Source organism: Stegostoma tigrinum, chromosome 10 (assembly GCF_030684315.1).
Source record: "Stegostoma tigrinum isolate sSteTig4 chromosome 10, sSteTig4.hap1, whole genome shotgun sequence".
In the NCBI taxonomy this organism is placed as follows: domain Eukaryota; kingdom Metazoa; phylum Chordata; class Chondrichthyes; order Orectolobiformes; family Stegostomatidae; genus Stegostoma; species Stegostoma tigrinum.
Window position 1 is genome coordinate 64685969 of NC_081363.1, and position 22998 is coordinate 64708966.

At 38.4% G+C, this 22998-nt stretch overlaps 1 protein-coding gene across 2 annotated transcripts in view; it reads right to left on the reverse strand.

The window, feature by feature from the left end:
• Window positions 1-5821: 5821 nt before the first annotated feature.
• The window catches only part of dph6 (diphthamine biosynthesis 6), a 295616-nt gene continuing 278439 nt past the window's right edge, over window positions 5822-22998 (reverse strand). For both annotated transcript variants that reach the window (XM_048538300.2, XM_048538299.2), the window contains one exon: window positions 5822-11029. In XM_048538300.2, the coding sequence (XP_048394257.1) occupies window positions 10911-11029 (119 nt within the window). In that variant the 3' untranslated portion in view covers window positions 5822-10910. The remainder of the gene's footprint in view (window positions 11030-22998) is intronic.

Here is a 22998-nt window from a genome sequence, read left to right on the forward strand (position 1 = left end):
TTCTACCAATTCAAGATTAACCAATTAGCAAGTGAGAAAATTGGCTCAGGTTTAATTGGCTTGTGAAGTCGATGACCTCGAGTGGTTTTTTTGAAGACTCTGTTTATCAAACACATTAAAATAAACATTTTACTTTCTTTTTATCTGGAGATACAATCAACATGGCCAAAATTGGACATGTGAAGCTGCAGACCCTTTCCTACTTCCTGCTGTACTGCACTAAACACATGGTGACTTTATAATCATAAGGTTTTTTTACAGCCAATAATCAGTAGCGCAGTTTGTGAAGTAAAACTGTTAACGATTAAAATTCTAATGATTCTCGCAGTCTTGACAAACTTGTTTTCATCATACTTTGCAACAGTGTCTAATTAAACTTATGATTAATTAGAAAGTTGTGCTGCTTGGAAGGTGGGACCTTTTACTAAGTATGTTACAAGCTACAGTCAAAAACCTTTCCATGTGTAAGTTATTATTTTAGCATTTGTTGTTTTACACCACAATTCAGACCTATTTTTCTCCAATCGGTGAAAGCAAGCGGGCATGAAACAAACTTTCATTTCTATATTAACCAGAGTATTTAATGCCAAAAGAGTGTAAACTGTTCAGACTGGTTAACTGATAAAGACAGCATGTAAATGGGCTAGAAATAATGGGAACTGCAGATGCTGGAGAATCCAAGATAACAAAGTGTGGAGCTGGATGAACACAGCAGGCCAAGCAGCATCTCAGGAGCATAAAAGCTGAAATTTCGGGCCTAGACCCTTCATCAGAGAGCTCTCTGATGAAGGGTCTAAGCCAGAAACGTCAGCTTTTGTGCTCCTGAGATGCTGCTTGGCCTGCTGTGTTCATCCAGCTTCACACTTTGTTATCTACGTAAATGGGCTACTCTGGATTTAAGGAGCAAGCCATTTATGACTGAGATGAAGTGGGATTTCTTCACTCAGAGGGCACTTTGGAATTCTCTGCCCTATAAAGGATGTGGTAGTTCAGTTATTGAGTATGTTCAGGGGTGAAATAGATAGATTTATGGACACTGAAGGTAAAGGGTATGGGAAAATTGCAAGAGAATGGCATTGAGGTAGATGATCAGCCATGATTTGGATGGATGAGTAGGATTGAGAGGCTGATGGGTCTGCTATGAAAGAACTGCATCTCTAACTGAACACGAGTTTAAATACCTCATATCTTAAAGTCAATATTGTGTTGACTAAATGGTGGATTGTATTAAGAATGAACTAATCTTTTTTTCTTGGCTCATCTCTCCTCACACAGTTGGGAGTCAAATAAATTAAATGCAATGTTAAATTGGTTGATTTAAAATTTAATAATCCCAATTGTTGCATTGAATTAGATGGTGCACATAAATCTGATAGTTTACTTCATGTCAAATATCTTGCTAATTATCTAACTAACTTTAATGCTTTAATGATTCCCCTTTCTCTCACAAGCTACACAATGAGATTTATTGCACTAAACCATTGAATTATCCAGTTGAACAGAATTAGAAACATAAATGCTACAATAGATTGGGAATTCAATTTTAAAAATAAGAACAGCCCAAAGAATGTGAATTCAGCAAATTTGAATAGACGTGTCAATTGAATTGATAACTTGCAAACAGGTTTTGTTTTGTTCATCCATAGATATGGGCGTCACTGCCTGGGTCAGCATTTATTGTCTGTCCCTAGTTGACGTTGAGTAAGTGCTGGTGAGCTGATTTCTTGAACCACTGCAGTGTATGCACTGTAGGTTAAGCTACAATGCAATTAGAGAGGGAATTCCAGAATTTAGACCCAGGGACACTGAGGGAATGGCAATGTGTTTCCAAGTCAAGATGGTAAGATGCTTGGAGAGGAACTTGCACCACTATATAACTCACTAAGGATGTGTCATGTTACAACTGCAGTTCTGATGCAAAAGTGAGTTCACAAATCTTACAATTCAAAAGCAGGCCCTCGGCTGACACAAGCCTAAAGCAGAATGTGACTCCCTGGAAGGAAAATCCTTAGAACATAGAACAGTACAGCACAGTATAGGCCCTTTGGCCCACGATGTTGGCCAAACCTTTACTCTAATCCTAAGGTCTATCTAACCTCCACCCCTACCTTATACTATCATCCATATGCCTATCTAATAGCTGCTTAAACAGTCTTAATGAGGCCGACTCCACTACCCTCTCCGGCAATGCATTCCACACCCGGACCACTCTCTGAGTAAAGAACCTACCTCTGACGTCTCTCCTGTTTCAACCTCCACTCTCTTTAAAACTATGCCCCCTCATAATAGCTACCTCCACCCTAGGAAAACATCTCTGGCTGTCCACTCTATCTATACCTCTGATCATTTTGTACACCTCTATCAAGTCACCTCTCATCCTTCTTCCTTCTAAAGAGAAAAGCCCTAGCTCTCTCAACCTTTCCTCATAAGGCCTTCCCTCCATTCCAGGCAACATCCTGGTAAATCTCCTCTGCACCTTTTCCAATGCTTTCACATTTTTCCTGTAATGAGGTGACCAGAACTGGACACAATACTCCAGAGGTGGCCGAACCAGGTTTTTGTATAGCTGAAGCATAACTTCACGGCTCTTGAACTCAATCCCTCTATTAACGAAAGCTAACACACCATATGCCTTCTTAACTCTATCCACCTGGTGACAGTTTTCAGGGAACGGTGGACATGAACCCCAAGATCCCTCTGCTCCTCCAAACTGCCAAGAATCTTTCTGTTAACCCTGTATTCTGCTTTCAAGTTTGTCCTTCCAAAATGAATCACCTTACTTTTCAGGGTTAAACTCCATCTGCTACCTCTCAGCCCAGCTCTGCATCCAATCAGTGTCCCTTTGTAACCCAGAACAGCACTATCCACAACTTGACCCATCTTCATATCATCTGCGAATTTAATCCACCCTTCCACTCCTACATCCAAATCATTTACAAAAATCATAAATAGAAGAGGTCCCAGAACATATCCTTATGGTACACCACTCGTTACTGAGCACCATGTTGAATATTTTCCATCCAATACCACGCTTTGTCTTCTAAGGGTCAGCCAATTCTGAATCTAATCTGCCACATTTCCCCCTATCTTATGCCTTTACCTTCTTAATGAGCCAACCATGGGGAACCTTATCAAACGCCTTACTTAAATCCATGTATACCACATCTACTGCTCCACCTTCATCCACGTGTTGGGTCACCTCTTCAAAGAATTAAAGTGTACTTTGCCCCAGAATGAGGCTATGTCTCAACTCTGGATTGACAACATACAATTATAATGCAGGTAAACCTGTTCGCAGTTATTTCTCAAATTCATGTCTGTGGTAAGGAACTCCACCCACTGCAAGTGCAAATAAAACATTTACGCTGCGCTGTAAATTCAGACTTCTTGCATGGTTCCATGTCTTAGGTTTATTCAATCTTGATCAACAATAATAATTTACAATGTAAACAGACCCCTGGTGTGATTCACCGAGTTATTATGGTTTCAGACAGGAGACTACAAATTGACAAGCTCCTGGTGAGGAAAATGGACTGACTTCCTTTCCTTATGCACTCACACCCTTGGTTGATTGCAACAAGGTTAATTTGCAAACGATCCTCCCCTGTGGATACATGTCTCCACAGACCAAATCACAATGTCTTTTCAAAGGAGCCAGTTTAACCAGGCTTTCTAATGTTAATGTATCAGCAAGTTTATTAGTTACCAAACTTGAGAGGAAATAATAATGCAATTCACATATATAAGTCAATTTTCAGACTCTTGGCTTTGCAGATTGAGTGAAATTCTTTTGAAATTTTTCTACTTCACTAGCCTGCTGACTCAATAGTTCCTAGGGCTCAGACCAGGAGTCCTGCAATGTAATGGTGACTACTTGGTGGTCCTTGGACTACGAACTTCAAAGCACACATGTGTTTGAGCCCAGGCTAAACCACAAGAACCCCAGCTCATTAGCACACACAGATCAGGATTGAAAGGGGCTTTTAACTCCTGAACTTGTGTATTCTTGAAAGGGGATGATACCAAACATGGCCCTTGTCCAGAGTACTGTTCTCGTTTCTCCCATCACAGTTTGAGATAATTTCCAGCAGGTTACAATTTAGTCTGTGGTGCATTTTCTCCATTTTAAATCCATTCTTTTAAAGCCTTCTTCACATCTCATCTAGCGTGACGTTCCAAGACCTCTCTCTACAGAAAGCCACTGAATTCAGGTCCACCCTCCTCTTTGAATAAAATGTTAGAATTGGAGCTCAATATATCCACAGGTAATCCTGGGTTACGATCCACGGTCAGGACATGTGTGGATGTCAAATATTTCAGAAATTAGAACTTGCATCAAAGTGTTAAAAGTATATATTATTTTGAATGAAAAAATAACTCTAAGCCATTAAGACTTTTCTTATACAATAATATGTATCTGTGTCAATATAATTTAAGTATTATAAATAATAACTTTCTCAAACTGAAAATTCACGCTGTTGTGATTAGCCTTGCTCAGCTATAGCTAGTCTACATTGCTATATTTATAGTTCTTTTTGGTCAGTTAAAGAATAAAACTGCTTAAGCTCCATGTTATGTCAGTTTCTAGGTTGATTTCAATTATCACTTGCATGGAAGCAGCTAATGTTATGTCAGCTGGAGCTCAGTAGCTGTGCTCTTGCTTCACAGTCAGAAGGTTGTGCGGTCCAACTGCATTTGAAACCTAAGCACATAATCAAAGGCATTGGGCTGCATTGAGGGAGGGCTGCAATGTCAGATATACTGTTTTGTTTTTTTGGACAAAACACTAAGTCAAAGCCCTGTCCGTACTCTCAAGTCACATCAAATGTCCCAGGGCACAGTTCAAACAACAGGTGGCGGTGCTGCCGGTGGTGATGAGGTTGATATTTCTCATCAATATTAATCCCTCAGTACACACCTAAAATAGATCATCTGATCATTTATTTCATTACTGTTTTCAAGATCATACTACATGGAAACTGGTCACTACCTTTGCAACAATACAACAGTGATTACACTTCAAAAGTCAGGGCGGCAATGGCCTAGTGATATAATGATGTGCAGGTGCCGGTGTTGGACTGGAGTGGACAAAGTCAGAAAGTCAGGTATTATCACTAGGCTATTAATCCAGAAACTCAGCTAATGTTCTGGGGACCTGGGTTCGAAACCTGCAGATGTTGGAATTTGAATTCAATAATGAATATGAAATTAAGGGGCTAATAATGACCATGAATCCATTGTCAGTTGCTGGGAAAACCCATCTGGTTTGCACATGTTTTTAGCAAACTGCATCCTTATCTGGTCTGGCCTGCATGTAACTCCAGACTCTCAGCATTGTGGTTGACAATTTTAAAAGTGAATTAAAATATAAGCACTGAATTAGCTTTAAAATATTTTGGGGTGACCTGAGATTGTAAAAGGCACTGTATCCATGAAAAACTTTCTTAATTTAGTAAGGCTTCTGAAACAAGTAATACAAACAGGCAGCGATTACTTGGGGTAGGCACTGAATGTAGCTATCGTCAAAATCTTTCTTACCACGGCAATAAATGGGTCTCCCAACATTTTCCATTTTATTCATGCAATAATGTGAGATTCATGAGGTTTTTTCCCCAAACATATTTTAAGTTTTATGGCCTCATTGCTCAAGAGTTTTATAGGCACTTTAATGCTCCCAGTGCATCACATGAACTGCTGCTAATCTCTCTCTCCAGACATATTGACAACCATTTCAAAAATCCCTAAATTGAAATTAAAAGATAATCCATGAGGCTGTTTAAGTCCACAGTTTTATTTCTCTCGCCACAGAGATAAGTACACATGGTTAACTTTATAATCCAATAAAAGGCATAAACGTTTTTACAAATTTGCTGTTAGTCAATTTGTGAAATGTTGCCTCAGGCTTTGTCTGGATGTTGGAGGCTGCAGATGAAGCTACCTGCACTGTTCTAAAAACACCTGAATACCAGCTAAACCATATCAGTAGTAGGGAGATGGAAATTGTCATTTTTGCTTAGCCTGCATTCATATATTTTCCAGGTCATAAATGATTGTCTCAACTGTGCAGTGCAAACAAACTTCAAGCAATTTGGCAGCCAGCTACACAATTTTTATTTATGGTTCCAAGAATTTTCATTTCAAACCATGTAGAAGTTACAGTGAGATCATGAAATGAATCTCCAAAGGTGTCTGAATTGTAGTTCCATGAATTTCAATAAAAAGATCAGGTGTGGTGAAAATTTAGCTACTGATTCCCTGTGAGCCCCTTATTAACAGCCAGCAGAAACAACTATCACATCTTGTTTCTCAGCAGTTTATCTCAACCAAGATCATCCAAAAGATGTACAAACTTGATTTGGCAGATTATGGAAGTAACAATGTCAATTGAAAAAAACAAACAAAATTAAATAAAAATGTCCTAATCCACTGTGTGTCCTTATTGACAAAAATATCAGGTAATTGCTCAAAGCACCCTTCCTTAAATTACTACTTTTGAATGAAATGTAAGTTGTAAATATAATTTTATTTGACAGAATGTAATATCTTGAAGATAATTAAACAACTTCAAAGCATATTATGCAATCAGCTGCTGGTTTAACTCACATTTTTTGATGATGATTTTATACAAATATATTATGTTTAATATATATGCACAGCCAGCATCAAACTAAATGGAAACATGAGCTTTCCCGCACACATAAAACATATGTTTACTTACACTACAATAACTTAAAGGTGCTTTCATACAAAGAAAAGACTTTTGTTTTAAATAAAGTTTCGAACATTTTCAGCCCTGTCATTTTAAAGGCAAGTTTTAAAAAAAACTGCAGATTGGAACACAGTGTCCTTGAATGGCTGCTTCAGTTCACTGCTCTCCCTACTCAGGAGACAGCCCACTGCTGTTTCCTCCACAGTTTGCAACCCAGGATAAAACATACCACTTTCTATCCACTATGTCAGGTCTAATCCAAGGTTATGTTTCCATAAAATGTCTAAAACGATTAAGATAATAACTACTTACAGCAACTCGAGTGTTCTTATATTGCCCATATGTAACAACTTTGCAATGTCAGGGAACTCACATACATCAGGGTTTCTCTTGTTTCAATTGCCAATATACCCGTTTGAATACCGAGCTCTCATACAATGAATACAATTCAGTTATTTCCCAAGTGTTTACAAAATTCTATGCAATAAGTGAGATGAACTTCAGGCCTGTTTGATACCCATGAGTGGAAAAACAAAATATTAAGGTGAGTTGTAAGATTGAGCAGAAATTAAGTTCATATAGCTAGCTGTGAGTTATTAAAGTCATTATTGTATTGTATTACTTGATACCCACGTCATCCTGTACTAAGTCAACTGGAATCATGACCTAAGTGCCACAGAATACCAAGCTTTTGCACTGCTATTGTGCAATGAACTGACATTACTTAAAAGTCTGCACAAATATGCTCTAGAGTTCACATCAATTGTGATTTATGCTACCTCTCATATTACCTTTTTAGTTCTTATGACTGGAAATCCTGGAACGAAATGGCACACATTCAAAAGAAAGAGATAAATTAAATGTTTCTACTTTCTACTGATGTAGTTATACTGCAGCTGGTAAAATGAGAAATTGGCACAAGATCAACTTTTGAATATATGATCTCATTTATATCTTCACAGTCACAGACAGAACCACATAATGCCATACCTTTTGGGTAGTTTTATAAAAAAAAGAATAACAATTGTCCCAACTGAGAAAGAAGAAACATCTCTTTAGTCTAAAGTATTTTACTTCTATGACTGTTTGTGTACTGATTATTTACAAAGGTACTATGCATATGTAATACAGACAGCAAATAAAGCAACACCAGACTCTGCTTCAATATTTTCTTCTTTACTACAGCCATTACGCCTCTATGCATTTTTTGCAGGATGTCTTTGTCATTTAATCTCTCCCACACTATACAGTATTCTATCCGCCCTCCAGCTTTCAATGGCATAAAATCCATCATTCTAACATCTTTCTGCTCTGAAGGAAAATCATATTTGACTTGAAATGTGGACTGGTTTCTCTTTCCACAGATGCTGCTGACTTTGATGAGTATTTCAAACATTTTTTTAAAATGTCAGATTTCCTGAATCTGCAATATTTTACTCTTATTACGTGAAATAGTCTCTTTTGTTTTCTTTACAATTTTTAATATTAATGTATTCTGAAATTTTAATCATATTATCCAAGTAATCCTGGGGTGGAGTAATTAATATTTTAATCAGTTTTTTCTCAAAGCATGAATATTAGGCTTAAGGCAAGGCTTACTGGTGCTGTTTTCACGTTTATTTCTACATAACCTGTATTAAATGTCACTATGCACCAAATAGTTTGCTTTGACTTACTATATAGAAAAGACTGATTATTAAACATGGCATATGTAAAGACAATGTAAACCCTCTTACTGAAATTCAGTCACATTAGTTATAACTATTGTACTTAGTCTCATATCTGCATAGTAATAATTTTCCATAGGTCACTACACTGTCAGTAATTACTCTAATTTTCTGACATCATGAACATCACTTGATTCAGAATTCAATCACGTGCAAGCAGATTTATCCTCAAGATAGATCAAAACAGATACTTTTGTAATAGGTGAAGACACTAATACAAGGATGGGGTGGTGGGACTGAGAGATGAGGACTCTTTAAATTGGTTTAGGATTAATATTCACTGGCGTTCAGAAGAATGAGGTGGAGCTCAGGGAAATGTATAAAATTCTAACAGTACAGCAGGGTAAATTCAGGAAGGACATTCTTGATGACAAAGGAGTCAGGAGCCAGGGGTCAGAAGTCTAGGAATACGGAGTGAATCATTTAGGAGACAGATGAGGAGAAATTTGTTCTCCCAGAAAAGGTGAACCTGTGGAATTCTCTGCCACAGAAAGCAGCTGAAGCTAATACATTGCATGATTTCAAGAAGGAGTTGGCTACAGCTCTTGGGGCTGAAGGGATCAAAGGATATCGGAGAAGGGCCGGAAAAAGGTATTGAGTTGGATGATCAGCCATCATCAAAAAGAATACTACAGCAGGTGCAAAGGGCCAAATAGCCTACTCCTGCTAGTTTTTCTTACGTTTCCATGACAGCATAAAACAGTGGTAGGAGAATTCACAGTCTTGCCCACATGGACTTATCAATGAATGTTTTGATAAAGGAAGTAGTAGAACTCGTGCGTAAGGTAACAGAAATCAAAAAATTACACAAAGTTGGAGGAGAAAATATGGATATGCATGCATAGAACAAGCACCATTTAAAAATATTACTCTCAGGATGTTAGCGTTACTGGCTAAGTGTGAACCTATCAATCGATAGCATGCTGGGACACAAAAGATGGTATTAAAGTCGATCAGAGTAACTTGTAGTTAGATTGGGTTAGAATCTCTCTAAAATACATTCATAAACATTTGGGATCCATGCCACAGTAGTAACTTTGGTGGTCATAGTTTCTGTTGCTAGCTCACAAATGACCAGATTTATTGGATTCAAGTTGCTTTATTTCGGGGTGGTGAGTTTGGTATTATAATCTTGACAATATTGAACCTATGCTAACGATGACAGTGAACTTGGGCCATTCTTAAACAGCTTCAAAGAACAATCAAATGGGTATTTCACACACAAAAACAGAACATTTATAATTTATCTTCATAAGCAAGATAGCTTCAGCTACCTCAGAAATCTCAAGTTGTTCAACCTGTACAGTAACTTGTGTGGATTTATTACACAACATATAAAGCCAATGAAAACGAATGTCTTTTCTAACAGCTTCTAAAGCATGTTTCATAACACTTTCAAGTCTGAGATCAAAATGACTCACTAGGGAGATTGAGCTTTAATAGGCAAGTGCCTTTCTATTTTTGTACAAATGCTGAATTAAGTAGAAAGCAAAGGTTGTTCATAACATTTTTCTCTTTGTGTGCTGCTGAGCCACAGGTACAGCTACATGTATTAATCTCAGAATTGGCTCTCTGTGGCGAAGAGAATTCACACAGTGGGTAGCTGACATACAAAAATCATGCATGTCCTTCCAATGCTTAACTTCCAGATTCAGTTGAATCAGCTGATTTTTGGCTTGGATGTTGGTAGAAGTGCCACAATATCTTTGAGGGCATGCAGAAGGAAGTCATAGAGGACTTTCATCCCTTATGGCCAATTGACAAGAGTGTGCATCCTGAGGTCAGTGAAATTAGGGTCAAGCTTGGTTATGACACCCCACACACAGAATCAAGGAACATGAGGAATCACCATTGGGAAATGGTTCGCAAATGCCTGAAGCTCTCTTACACGGTGTGAAATTCATAGGAGGTACATGAGTGGCGTTAAAAATGTCAAGACTTAAGCCTTACCATAATCGCACTTATCAGTGAAGCTGACGGCTTACTTATTGTACATCAATAACACAACAGTAATGGAAATGTTATAAAGAGGAGAAAAAAATTAACAATTGTTATAAATTAAAAATGACTTTAAATTTTTGTACATTATACATTTAATATCAAAATTCAGGCACATCACTGTTCATGCTTTCTGCATAGATTAAAACAGAAGCTGACTGACTTTCCTTTAGCTGACTCCATAAATTAATAGTAATAATAAATCCAGTAATACGCAACACCTTTCTCCTGCCTTACTTTTATCGGTTGCCAATAAACATAATAGTAAACTTGGCCACGAACAAGAAGCCCTTTGTTACATTCTAGACCCAGTGTTGACCGAACTGTTGTTTGAAGTTCTTTCTTTTGCACACTGTTGGATCTGCTACTATAAACACAGGTGGAATTCTGCTTTTGTTTTCATTCTTTCAAAAAAAACGGAGGAAATGGATTTACAGTAGCCGGTAAGTCATAATTCTCCATCCTGTCTTTAGTCCTTAGCTGCTCAGCCAACAAGATACATGCAGAATTTCTAGGCCAGGCAAATCTGCTGCAGGCACCAAAATCAGCAGCGGGAACTTTAAATCCAGAATATCTTCTAGGGATCTCTCCAAATCTAAAAATAATAAAAGCGTGTTAAAAAGTAACTCAGTCACAGAATTCATAAATCATTACTTAAATTGTGGATACAATTCAAAAAATACATAAAGTTAAAGGACGCATCATTTTAACAAAAATGTGTTTTCTTGAAATGGTCTCTGATAGTTAGATTTTTACATGATGAGAAAGAATTTAATAGTACAGAAAAGCTCTTTGTCTCAGCTGCCTTTACAAAAAAATCTATACTGGCTGGAAAGCTGTGCTGCACTTTGTTTGCAGCATATGGTAAGCTAGATTTCACAAACCTCACATCAAACATCTGAAACTACCCAAGGACTCCTCCTCAGAGTATAAATTCCATACATGGCTTCTCCTGTGAAGAGGGGTCCCATTAGGGAATTGGATTCCTGGTTCTAGGGTAAGACATGCTGTCCCTAAAGATGTGCCCTATGGTCAGCGGAGCACTTAACCCATTGACCAGGCCCTATATGATTATTCAGAAGTTATTGATGTCTCTTGGTCCCAAGCAGATTGTGGAATATTCACATCTCCTTACTGTCAAAGCATATGGCCACTAATTGGATGCATTAGAAAGACAGTAGTTTTGGCTTCACTGATGCCAAACTAAGGACCTATGGTGAATGACCCAGGACTGATTGTTTTTTAATGCATGATGTGCTTTCTGCTGAGTGATCATTAATTAGTTCTTTATTTTTCTGAAAACTTTGACTTAAAGCATCTACCACCAGTTCTTTTTTAAAAAAAATGTTTCTGAGCTCTAAAACAACAAACACTGACCAGAGAACAATATGATTACATATACAATGCATTATTCTTTAAACAGTGAGATTTAAATGCAGAGAAATGGTTGAAGCTGCTCCATTTGCATTGCAAAAACTGTAAACAGAGCTATGAGAACATGCTTTTAATATTAATTCTTCTGCGCTCCTGGGACTATCTGATCTTTTATAATGTATGAAAAATACCAACCTATTGTTATTAGATCAAGGTAAAAAGTGTTCACCATGCATGGCTAAAGTGCTGAAATATATAATTAGGAATCCCTTACTTTTTATTTGACATTCAAAAAAACATTGATTTTAGAAAACCTAGTTTAGCTACAATGATGAAAACAAAAATTACAGCAATTTCTGGCTGCCTTTGCAAAGTACTGAAGCATGGAGATTATTAGACAGTGTAAAGCATGCTAACAATATCAAATGCCATTGCTCTGTTATAATATTACACAATCAAAAACATGAATTCACTCTAGAATAAGATTTTAATAACTCAAATATTGTATCCAATGTCTGCTACAAATTTGCTTGCTGCAAACAGGGCAAAACGTATGCTTGGCTCAATTGCAAACAGATTTCCTGTAGATTACAACAGAAGGGACTTGGTTTCTAAGATAAATGGCTCTTACCCACGATGTAGGGTTTGGGAGAGGAAAGGAAGAATGATATTTTTGTTTGAAACATTGTCTTCCTGACCAAATATGCCACATTACCTGCTGCGAGCAAGATTGGCTAGTGTGAGTAAGGAAGTCCAAAGAGTTCTAAGCTTCAGTGTGATTCAGGTGAGAGGTTAGATCCCAAAAAAAATGCTTGCTGGAAATGGTCTAATGATGCTCAAAACCAAATGAAGGGACTTTCACCATCATAAAGTGAAGTTTTAGCATATTTGCTGCAGGGGTCCATGACTCACTGTAATGTCCTTAGTCAATATGTACTTTAGAGAGGACATTATTGCTTTCAGTCCTAACAAACCAAATATAGAACAAGACTCCAAATGAAGAATAACCTCAGGCTCGTGATAGCTGAAATAATTGAATAAATCATTCAGTTATACTCTTATAAAAAAAAGGCTCATCTCTCAAATTAGGTGACTTTATCCTTCTCTTGTTACTGCACAGCCGGTCTCAATGTGCTTTGGGTGAGAAGATACTGCGTGGAAGAGTTCGTTTTGTTCTTCATTCTACTACTGGCTAGAGGGCACATTTGGTATTTTGCTTTCTACTGTGGATTTGTGGCTAATTAATTAACTAAAACTAGCAGAATAATACAAATCTTTTGGGGGCTGAATGCTTAAATTATTAAACTTTTAATTATGTGCTTGTCTCCATAGGGTATTTAAAAAAATATTATAAATGTAATTAAGTTTTCCTTTTAGGCAGCAATGATTTATGCAGGTTATTTTAACAGGTAATTTTTTCTGTTTTTAATTCCATAATGGCTTGTAATGTATTTTCATTTACACCAGTGTTCACACATAATGATGGGCCCATTCATTTCAGAAATGAGAGCACAATGAGATCTTGTTGACATCATGGCTATAAACTGAAAAGAATGTTCTTTCTTTAGGTTAGACTAGGTCAGAAAAGAAAAACATGGTAAAGGCCTATAAGACCAGAAAAAATTGGAGCAGTAGTAGGCTGTTTGGCTCCTTGAGCCTCCTCCACCACTCAGTAGGATCATGGCTGATCCAATATTCCTCACGTCCAGTTTCTTGCTCTCTCCCGGTAAATCTTGATCCACTTATTGATCTCAGCCTTAAATATACACAAGGGACCTGCCCCCACAGCACTCTGTGGCAAGGAGGTCCAGAGACTCATAACTTTTGAAAGAAATTTCTCTACTCAGGAAAAGAAGATAGGTGGAGAGGAGAGTATAGATGGGGAAGTAGGGAGGGGATAGGTCAGTCCAGGGAAGAGGGACAGGTCAAGGAGGTGGGATGACGTTAGTAGGTAGATGGGGGTGCGGCTTGGGGTGGGAGGAAGGGATGGGTGAGAGGAAGAACCGGTTAGGGAGGCAGAGACAGGCTGGGCTGGTTTTGGGATGCAGTGGGGGGAGGGGAAGAGCTGGGCTGGTTGTGTGGTGCAGTGGGGGGAGGGGACAAACTGGGCTGATTTTGGGATGCGGTGGGGGAAGGGGAGATTTTGAAGCTGGTGAAGTCCACATTGATACCATTGGGCTGCAGGGTTCCCAAGCGGAATATGAGTTGCTGTTCCTGCAACCTTCGGGTGGCATCATTGTGGTACTGCAGGAGGCCCATGATGGACAAGTCATCTAAAGAATGGGAGGGGGAGTGGAAATGGTTCGCGACTGGAAGGTGCAGTTGTTTATTGAGAACTGAGCGGAGGTGTTCTGCAAAGCGGTCCCCAAGCCTCCGCTTGGTTTCCCCAAAGTAGAGGTAGCCACACCGGGTACAATGGATACAGTATACCACATTGGCAGATGCGCAGATGAACCTCTGCTTAATATAGAAAGTCCTTCCCTCACCGCATCCCAAAACCAGCCCAGTTCGTCCCCTCCCCCCCACTGCACCACACAACCAGCCCAGCTCTTCCCCTCCCCCCACTGCATCCCAAAACCAGCCCAGCCTGTCTCTGCCTCCCTAACCTGTTCTTCCTCTCACCCATCCCTTCCTCCCACCCCAAGCCGCACCTCCATTTCCTCCCTACTAACCTCATCCCACCTCCTTGACCTGTCCCTCTTCCCTGGACTGACCTATCCCCTCCCTGCCTCCCCACCTATACTCTCCTCTCCACCGATCTTCTTTTCTCTCCATCTTCGGTCCACCTCCCCCTCTCCCTATTTATTCCAGAACCCTCACCCCATCCCCCTCTCTGATGAAGGGTCTAGGCCCGAAACGTCAGCTTTTGAGCTCCTGAGATGCTGCTTGGCCTGCTGTGTTCATCCAGCTTCACACTTTATTATCTTGGATTCTCCAGCATCTGCTGTTCCCATTATCACTGATACATTTGTACTTCAGATGTAGGCTCTTTCTATCCCTATATCCAATCAAAAAGAAATGTAATACCTAAAACATTAACTGCTTCTTTTCACCAGATGGTGCCTGGCCTGTGTTCCTCCAGCCTCCTGTTTATCTACCGTAGTCTCAGCAGTACGTTATACAGTTTCAGTAAGACTTACCTACTCTTACACACAAACTCCTTTAAAATAAGGACCAACATTACATTAGCCTTCCTGATCACCGACCACACCTATGTACTAGACGTTCTGTGTTTCGTGCACAAGTACCAAAAGCTGCAGAAAGCTGCAAGACAAAGTACCACATGACCCTTGTCTTGCAGCTTTCTGCAGCTTTTCTCGATTTAAATAATATCCTGTTTTTTTTTGTCCTCAGTTCCAAATTGAACAACTTTTTCTCACATTATACTCCATTTGAGCATTTTGCCCACTTACTTAAACTACCAAGAGCTCTCTGTAAACTGTTTGTATCCCTATCACAACCCAACTTTCCACCTATTTTAGTGTCATCTGCAAATTTGGCAAATGTACATTCATTTCTTTTCTCCAATTCATTAATGTATACTGCAATGTATAGATGCATTCCCAACACTGATCTCTGTGGAAGCCCACTGGTCACAGGCCAATAAACTGAAAAAGAACGCTTTACCCCCACTTACTGTTTCCTGCCCTTGAACAAAAACTCTATCCATGCCAATATACTAACATCGTGGGCTCCTATCTTACAACTGAACCTTCTGTGAGGATTCTTGTCAAACGTCTCTGGGGCTCCAAATGCAGTATGTCACTCCCCTCTTTCCACCATCGTTGAGACTTGGTTGCAATTTTTCACTCGCAAAATTAGTCAGACATGATTTTCCTTTCATGAAACCATGCTGACTTTGCCAGATTAGATTATGATTTTCCAAATGTTCTGCTGTTGTTCCTTAATAATTGATTCCCATACTTTTTCAACAATAGATGTTAGGCTAATCGGCCTACAGTTACCTACTTTTTGCCTTGTTCCCTTCTTGAATTAGTGGCATCACATTAGCAGTTTTCCAATCCTCCAGTACTTCTCCAGAATCTTGTGACTTTTGGAAAATTACGAGCAATGCATCCACCAGCTCTAAAGCTACCTCTTTTAGGATCCTAGAATGCAAGTTATTAGGGCCAATGGACTTTTCTGCCTGTAGCCCCCACTAGTTTCTCTTATATTATTTCTTTAGTGATGGTATTTGATTTCCCCTATATTCTTTATTACTAATGGTGCATTCAAAGTGTCTTTAAGGCTTAAGCAAAATATCTGTTTAACTCATCTGCCATTTCTTTGTTTCCCAGAACCGTCTCACCAGATTCATTTTCTAACGGGCCTACACTCACTGTGATCTCTCTCTTTCTTAGATCTTTAAAGAAGCATTTATTGTCAGTTTTATATTCCTCATTAATTTGCTCTCGTATTTTATTCTTTCTCCCTTTGTTATCTTTTTAGTTCATGCTTTGTTGATTCTGAATTTCTTCCATTTCTTCGGGACAATGACTGACATTGATCTCCTGGTATGCTTTCTCTTTCAAGTTAATATCTCGCTTTAACTTCTTTAGTTAGTCATAGTTAGTTCAATCTTTCTTCCTGACTGGGATATATTTTTGCTGAGAATCATAAATTACCTCCTTCATGTCCACTAATGCTTGTTTACTGTCATTCTTACTCATTCATTTGCCCAGTTTACTTTAGCTAACTCTAATCTTATTTCATTGGAGTTTCCTTTATTTAAGTTAAACACAATTGTTTCTGAGATAACAAAGTGTGAAGCTGGATGAACACAGCAGGCCAAGCAGCATCTCAGGATACAATTGTTTCAGACCCAGGTTTCTTACTCTTGAACCAAATATTAAATTCTATCATGCTAGGATTAATACTTTCTCAGGGATCTTTTACTTTGAGGCCATTTATTAAACCTGCCTCATCATCCATTATCCAGTCCAAGATAGCTTGCTCTCTGGTTCGCTCCATGACCTATTTCTCTTGGAAAGTATCCATAATGCACGCTATGATATTTGCTGTTGCAGCTATATTTTCTAATTTGATTAACCCAATCAACATGAGGATTAATGTCATCCATAATTATTATTCTACTCTTTCACATGCTCCTACTATTTCTTGACTTATAGCCTTTACAACAGTGTGGATTCTTTCTGGGGATCTATACATTACTTCTACAAACTTCTTTCCTTCTTTTCAGTTCCACCCAAATGGAATCTACATAATCTCTCACATCTGTCCTCATTTCGTTTATTATTTAAGTGTTACCACACCAACTTTTCCATCCCTCCTGTTAATCCGAAAGGCTAAATATCTTTTAATGTTAAGTTGTCAGTTTTGATCTCCCTGTAACCATGTTTCTGCAATGGCTATGAAATTGTATTTATTTAGCTTGATTTGCACCATCAGTTTGTCTACTGAATGCTTTGTGCATTAAGATACGCAGCTTTTAAATTTGTTCTATTATTGAGTTTCCCTACACTTTTATGGTTCTTTGGTCCAATACATTGATAAAAGCAAAGCTGCACATATTGATGTCACAGGAGACACAAAGGCCCCTGAAGTAAATAAAAAAAAATGTGCTGATACTCTCATTACTGAGACTGAAGATGCTTCACTAGCTTGCTTTTGGTTCACTTCCTATTCATCTTCATATTCAGACTATGAAGGGAATGCGGGATTTTCACTGCCTGGAACATATCACTTACATTTAAATAGTTAACATGCGCAGCCATACCTATTTTGGGTTTAGAGCCATTGTGGAAATCATGATTTGTGTTTTCCCTCATAGTTCAACAGTGCAGCCATTGAATAAACTAATCCCATTGTGTACAGAGTGATAAGGTAATGGCAATAGGCGTATAGCATTATTGCTGAGCCCCTCAATCAACTTTAATAACTCTACACAAAAAGTTTACTTTTGAAACTCCCAATGTAGCAAACTAAGATGATGAAAGAGAACAAATGGCTTCATTGCTTGTGGTGCCAAGGGAGAAATAACCAGCATACGTCTGAACTTTGTGCTGTAGCAGGCAGCATCAGTTTTAATATGATTTGACTGAATTTCAGTACCAAATAACTGAGTTCTGGCAGCTGGGGGGTGGACAAATGGAAACTGAGATACTACTTACACATGTTTAGAGGCCTGAAACAATAACAATGAAACTTCACATCATAGAAACGTATGGTTTAATCTTTTAATATGAAAAGAGATGCATTTTCTGTAAACTTCTAACACCAATTAATTCTTCCCAGGCCTGTCAAATATTAAATTTGACAGACCACATGGGACTGCATTTATTTTGGAGTACATAATCCCAAATAACAATTCATATGTTTAGATTTTAAGTGCCCTGAACAAGAAAGCTATTATATTGAGCTAGAGATACTGTCCAACTGCTATTAAACAAAAAAACAATGGGGATTCTACTTGGTTAAATTCCATCTTCCTGCCACATATGCTAAAACAATATTCCACAGAGCATTAATGTAGGTCCGCAAGCTTTTAAGTGTGACCTCACTTTCTTGTATGCCTCAGTGTGAGTTACATATTCTGAACACAAAGTATTGAAATTGTCGTGAAATAATACATAACTAAAGCATTACTGAAAAAAAAGATATTGTTGAAGGTTTTCAGTAACATGATAGATGCAAGAATACCAAATTTCAAAGGGAGCAACAACTTGTACTACACAAGAACAAGATGCTGATTAGTCAAGAATTCAACTTTAATTAATTGTGGTGCTGCCATGGAAAATGTTCCAGGAAATTACTATCTCTCACTTTTTTTTTGTTTAATTCAAAGAAGGTATAATGCCTAGACATGCTCCTTTCAAGTGTTGCTGAAAACAGATATACTTTGTCAGAGCTTTTTGACATGATCATCAGGACAATTTGCAAGAATACCTATATAAAGGCAAAACACATTTATACAGTATGACAGGATAGTGCTGTCTGGCTGGCAAGGACTTTAATTGGTAGACACATTGTGGAATCGGGCACAATAAATCTATCCTGTGGGATAACAGCTACCTTTGTCAGATAATTTCTTGTTGTACGTTGTGCTAACTTGCAAATTTATTTAAGGGTTTATGACTCTACCCACAGATAAACAGTTATGAACCACTGACATATAAAACTACTATAAGACCATAAGACACAGGAGCAGAAATTAGGCCATTAGGCGCATCGAGTCTGCTCTGCTATTCAATCATGGTTGATAAGTTCCTCAACCCCATTCTCCCGCTTTCTCCCCATAACCATTGATCCCCTTGATAATCAAGAACCTTTCTCAGTCTTAAACGTACTCAATGACCTGGCCTCCACAGCCTTCTGTGGCAGTGAATTCCATAGATTCACCGCTCTCTGGTTAAAGAAGTTTCTCCTTATCTCCGTTCTAAAAAGTGTTCCCTTTACTCTAAGGCTGCGTCCTCGGGTCCTAGTCTCCCCTACCAATGGAAGTATCTTCCCAATATCCACGCTGTCCAGGCCATTCAGTATTCTGTAAGTTTCAACTAGATCTCCCCTCATCCTTCTAAACTCCAATGAGTATAGTCCCAGAATCCTCAAACATTCCTCATATGTTAAGTTTTCCATTCCTGGGACAATTCTCATGAACCTCCTCTGAACCCGCTCCACGGCCAGTGCATCCTTCCTGAGATATTGGGCCCAAAACTGCGCACTATACTCCAAATGTGGCCTGACCACAGCCTTATAAAGCCTCAGTAGTCCATCTCTGCTTTTATATTCAAAAAACTCTTTTATATTCAAGTCCTCTCAAAATAAATACCAACACTGCATTTGCCTTCCTGATTACTGACACAACCTGCAAGTTTACCTTGAGAGAATTCTGGACTAGAACTCCCAAGTCTCTTTGCACTTTAGACTTCTGAATTTTCTCCCCATTTCGAAAAATAGTTCATGCTTTCATTCTTCTTTCCAAACTGCATGGCCTCACACTTTCCCACATTGTACTTAATCTGCCACTTCTTTGCCCACTCTCCTAACTTGTCCAAATCCTTCTGCAGCCTCTCCACCTCCTTAATACTACCCATCCCTCTGCCTATCTTTGTACTACTTCAACTCAGTCACCTTATAAACTCCCCTTACATACTTAGCCAAACAAACAGGGTAAAATGGGTATAGACAGAGGGGAAATGTTGTAAAAACAATCATTCAGTTGTCTTTGTTCCTCAGTTCTGATATTGAGGTGATCCTTTTCATTCCTCCACTGGCCAACATGTTGCTTCAGTCATCTATGTCCAGATGCTTCCACTGAATGGTAAGAAAGATAAGTTGGCCAATTTACTTATTAATGTACCTGATGTATCTGACCTTATCAGCTAAAAGTCACTACTTATAATAACTTCTTTTGCCCTATAACTTGTTCCCAGCACCAAGCTGTTCAGTTATTTGAGTTGTATAGGCAAAAGATGTCTGTCATTGATAACTAGTCACTAGTCCAGAAAGCAATCATTTTCTTGTTGCCAGGAAAACCTGCATTTGTTCACCTTTTTAGCTCTAAATGTCTCGAGCTCAAACTTCAATTCCTTCTCGTTCAAACAGTTGTTTACACAATGTCTGCAATGGGTCTCAGATTACTTTGCTTTCAAACATACAGCCACCCTTTCAGATACTGATTTTACAAAAGCTCTTTTTCATTTCAGTCCTTACAGAACAAAGATTTAGTCTATTCTTTCTCTCAATCCATGTCTGAAAATTAGGGGAATTGGGGCTTCTTGCATATTTGTACTTGACATCTGACTTTTGAAATGACTCGGGGAATAGCAGGGATGCATTTCCTTGTGCTATCCCAGTGTGTCAAGCAGAAGAATTCTACTGACAACAAATAAAGGATAATTTGTCATATACTTTTAGTTTGTACTTCTTGTTACATTCACTTTATTCTATTTGCTTTCCCTATTACCCACTGAATTTGCTTTTTGTGATTCATTGACAAGGACCCTCTGTTCTGTAGGTTTCTGAAGTCTTTCTCCATTTAAATAATATTCAGCTCCACCATTCCTCCTGCCAAAGTGCATAACCTCACATTTCCCTACATTATGTGCCATCTGTCAAGTTTTTGCCCATTGACAAAATGGTCTACACCTCTCTGCAAACTCTGAGTCATTCTTACCACCTAATTTTGTATCATCTGTAAACTTGACTACAGTATATTCACTCCCTTTATCCAAGTCATTAATACATATTGCACAGACTGGGTCCAACATTGATCCCTGTGGTACACCACCAGTTACAGGTTGCTATCCTGAAAATGCCCACCTGATCCCAACTCTCTGTCATCTGTTAGTCAGCCAATCCTCTTTTCATGCTCATACCCTACCTCCAACATCATGGACTTTTATCTTGTTAAGGACCCTAATGAGTAACAGTTTAACAAATGCTTTCTAAAAATCTACATTCACTACATCTACTGCTTCCCCTTTATCTACCTTGCTTGTTACCAACTCAAAGAACTCTAGTAAATTTATCAGGCATGACTACCCCTTCATAAAGACACGTTGACTCTGCTTGATTGCTATGTATTTCCAAATGCTCTGTTATTACACTCTTTTTAACAGGTTCTAAAATTTTGCCAGTAACAAGGTAACTTGCTCACGGTTATCCATCTTTTGTCTCATTCCCTTTCTGAAATAAAGATATTGCACTGGTAGTTTTCCAATCCTCTGGGATCTTTCCACAATCTAAGAATCCTTAGAAGATTACCACCGTGATCCACATCTCTGTAGTTACTTCCTTTCATATCCTAGGATGCATCCCATCAGGACTTATGTCTTTAGTCCTGTTAGAGTACATTTTTCTCTGGAGACAGTTACTGTATTTATACTTTTTTCCTTCTTCTTTCTTTTGAATATTTGGTCATTTTGGGGTGTTATTATTGTCCTCTATTGTCAATAGAGATGCAAAGTATTTATTCAACTTCTCTACCATTTTCTGGTTCACGTTTTTTTTTCTCCCAGCCTCATTCTGTAAAGGGGCTACATTCATATCGGTTTCTCTCTTTTTAGTTAAAACAAGGAAGTGTGGTTGCTGAAAACCTGAAACAAAAATGGAAACTGCTCGAGAAACTCAGCAGGTCTGGTGGCAACAGTGAAGAAAAAACAGAGTTAATGTTTTGTATCAGGGGTGATTCTTATTTAGAACAGACCATCCTGAAAAGAGTCAAGGGACTTGAAACATTAACTCTGTTTGCTCTCTAGTAGTGCTGCCTGACCTGTTGAGTTTCTCTGGAAATTTCTGTTTTTGGTCCTTTTTATATACTCAAGAAAACTCTTGCCATCTGTCACAATATTACTTGCAAGTTTAGCCTCAAAGTTTATTTTCTCATTTTTTTGAGTCATCTATTGTTGGTTTTTAAAAATTTACCAATCTTCTGGCTTGCCACCAATCTTTGCTACAGTGTATATTTTTCTTTCAATCCGATGCTATCCTTAACTTCCCTGGTTAAGCAAATGTGGCTATTAGCCTTCCCTAAATCCTTCCAATGTGAGCCATTTTCTCAAAAGTTTGTTATTGCTCTTGAACTATCTTTATTGATAAAACCCTTCCCCAGTTACATCCTCATTCCTTTGTGATTATGCTTAAGTTTAGCACACTTGTTTCCAACACAATTCCTCCCTCTCAAAGTGAATGTTAAATTCTACCATGTTATAGTCACTGTTTCAGAGGAATACTTTACTCTGATATTATTTCTTAAACATATTCCTCTCAGACATGATTCCAAACGCATGCTATGAAATCTTCTTCTTGGCTTTTTCTACCAATTTGACTATCCCAATCTACATGAAGATTAAAATCACAGGTGAATAATGTACTGCCTTTGTTAAATAGCTTCATTACCTCCTGACTTATTCTCTGTCACACAACACAATTACTGTTAGGGGACCTATAGATCACTCCTACCAGTGTCTTCTTTCCCTTTTATTTCTTATCTCCACCCATATAGAATACACATCTTCCAGTTCAAGATCACTTCTTGCTACAGTATATATTCCTTCCCATACCAACACTGAAACCCCAGTACCCTTTCCTTCCTGTCTGTCCTTTTGAAAAGTCATATACACCTGAATATTTAGTTCCCAACTTTGATTTCCTAGTAGCCATTTCTTTGTAACAGCTATTAAGATCATACCCATTAACGTATGCAGTTAATGCACCTGTTCCAGATAC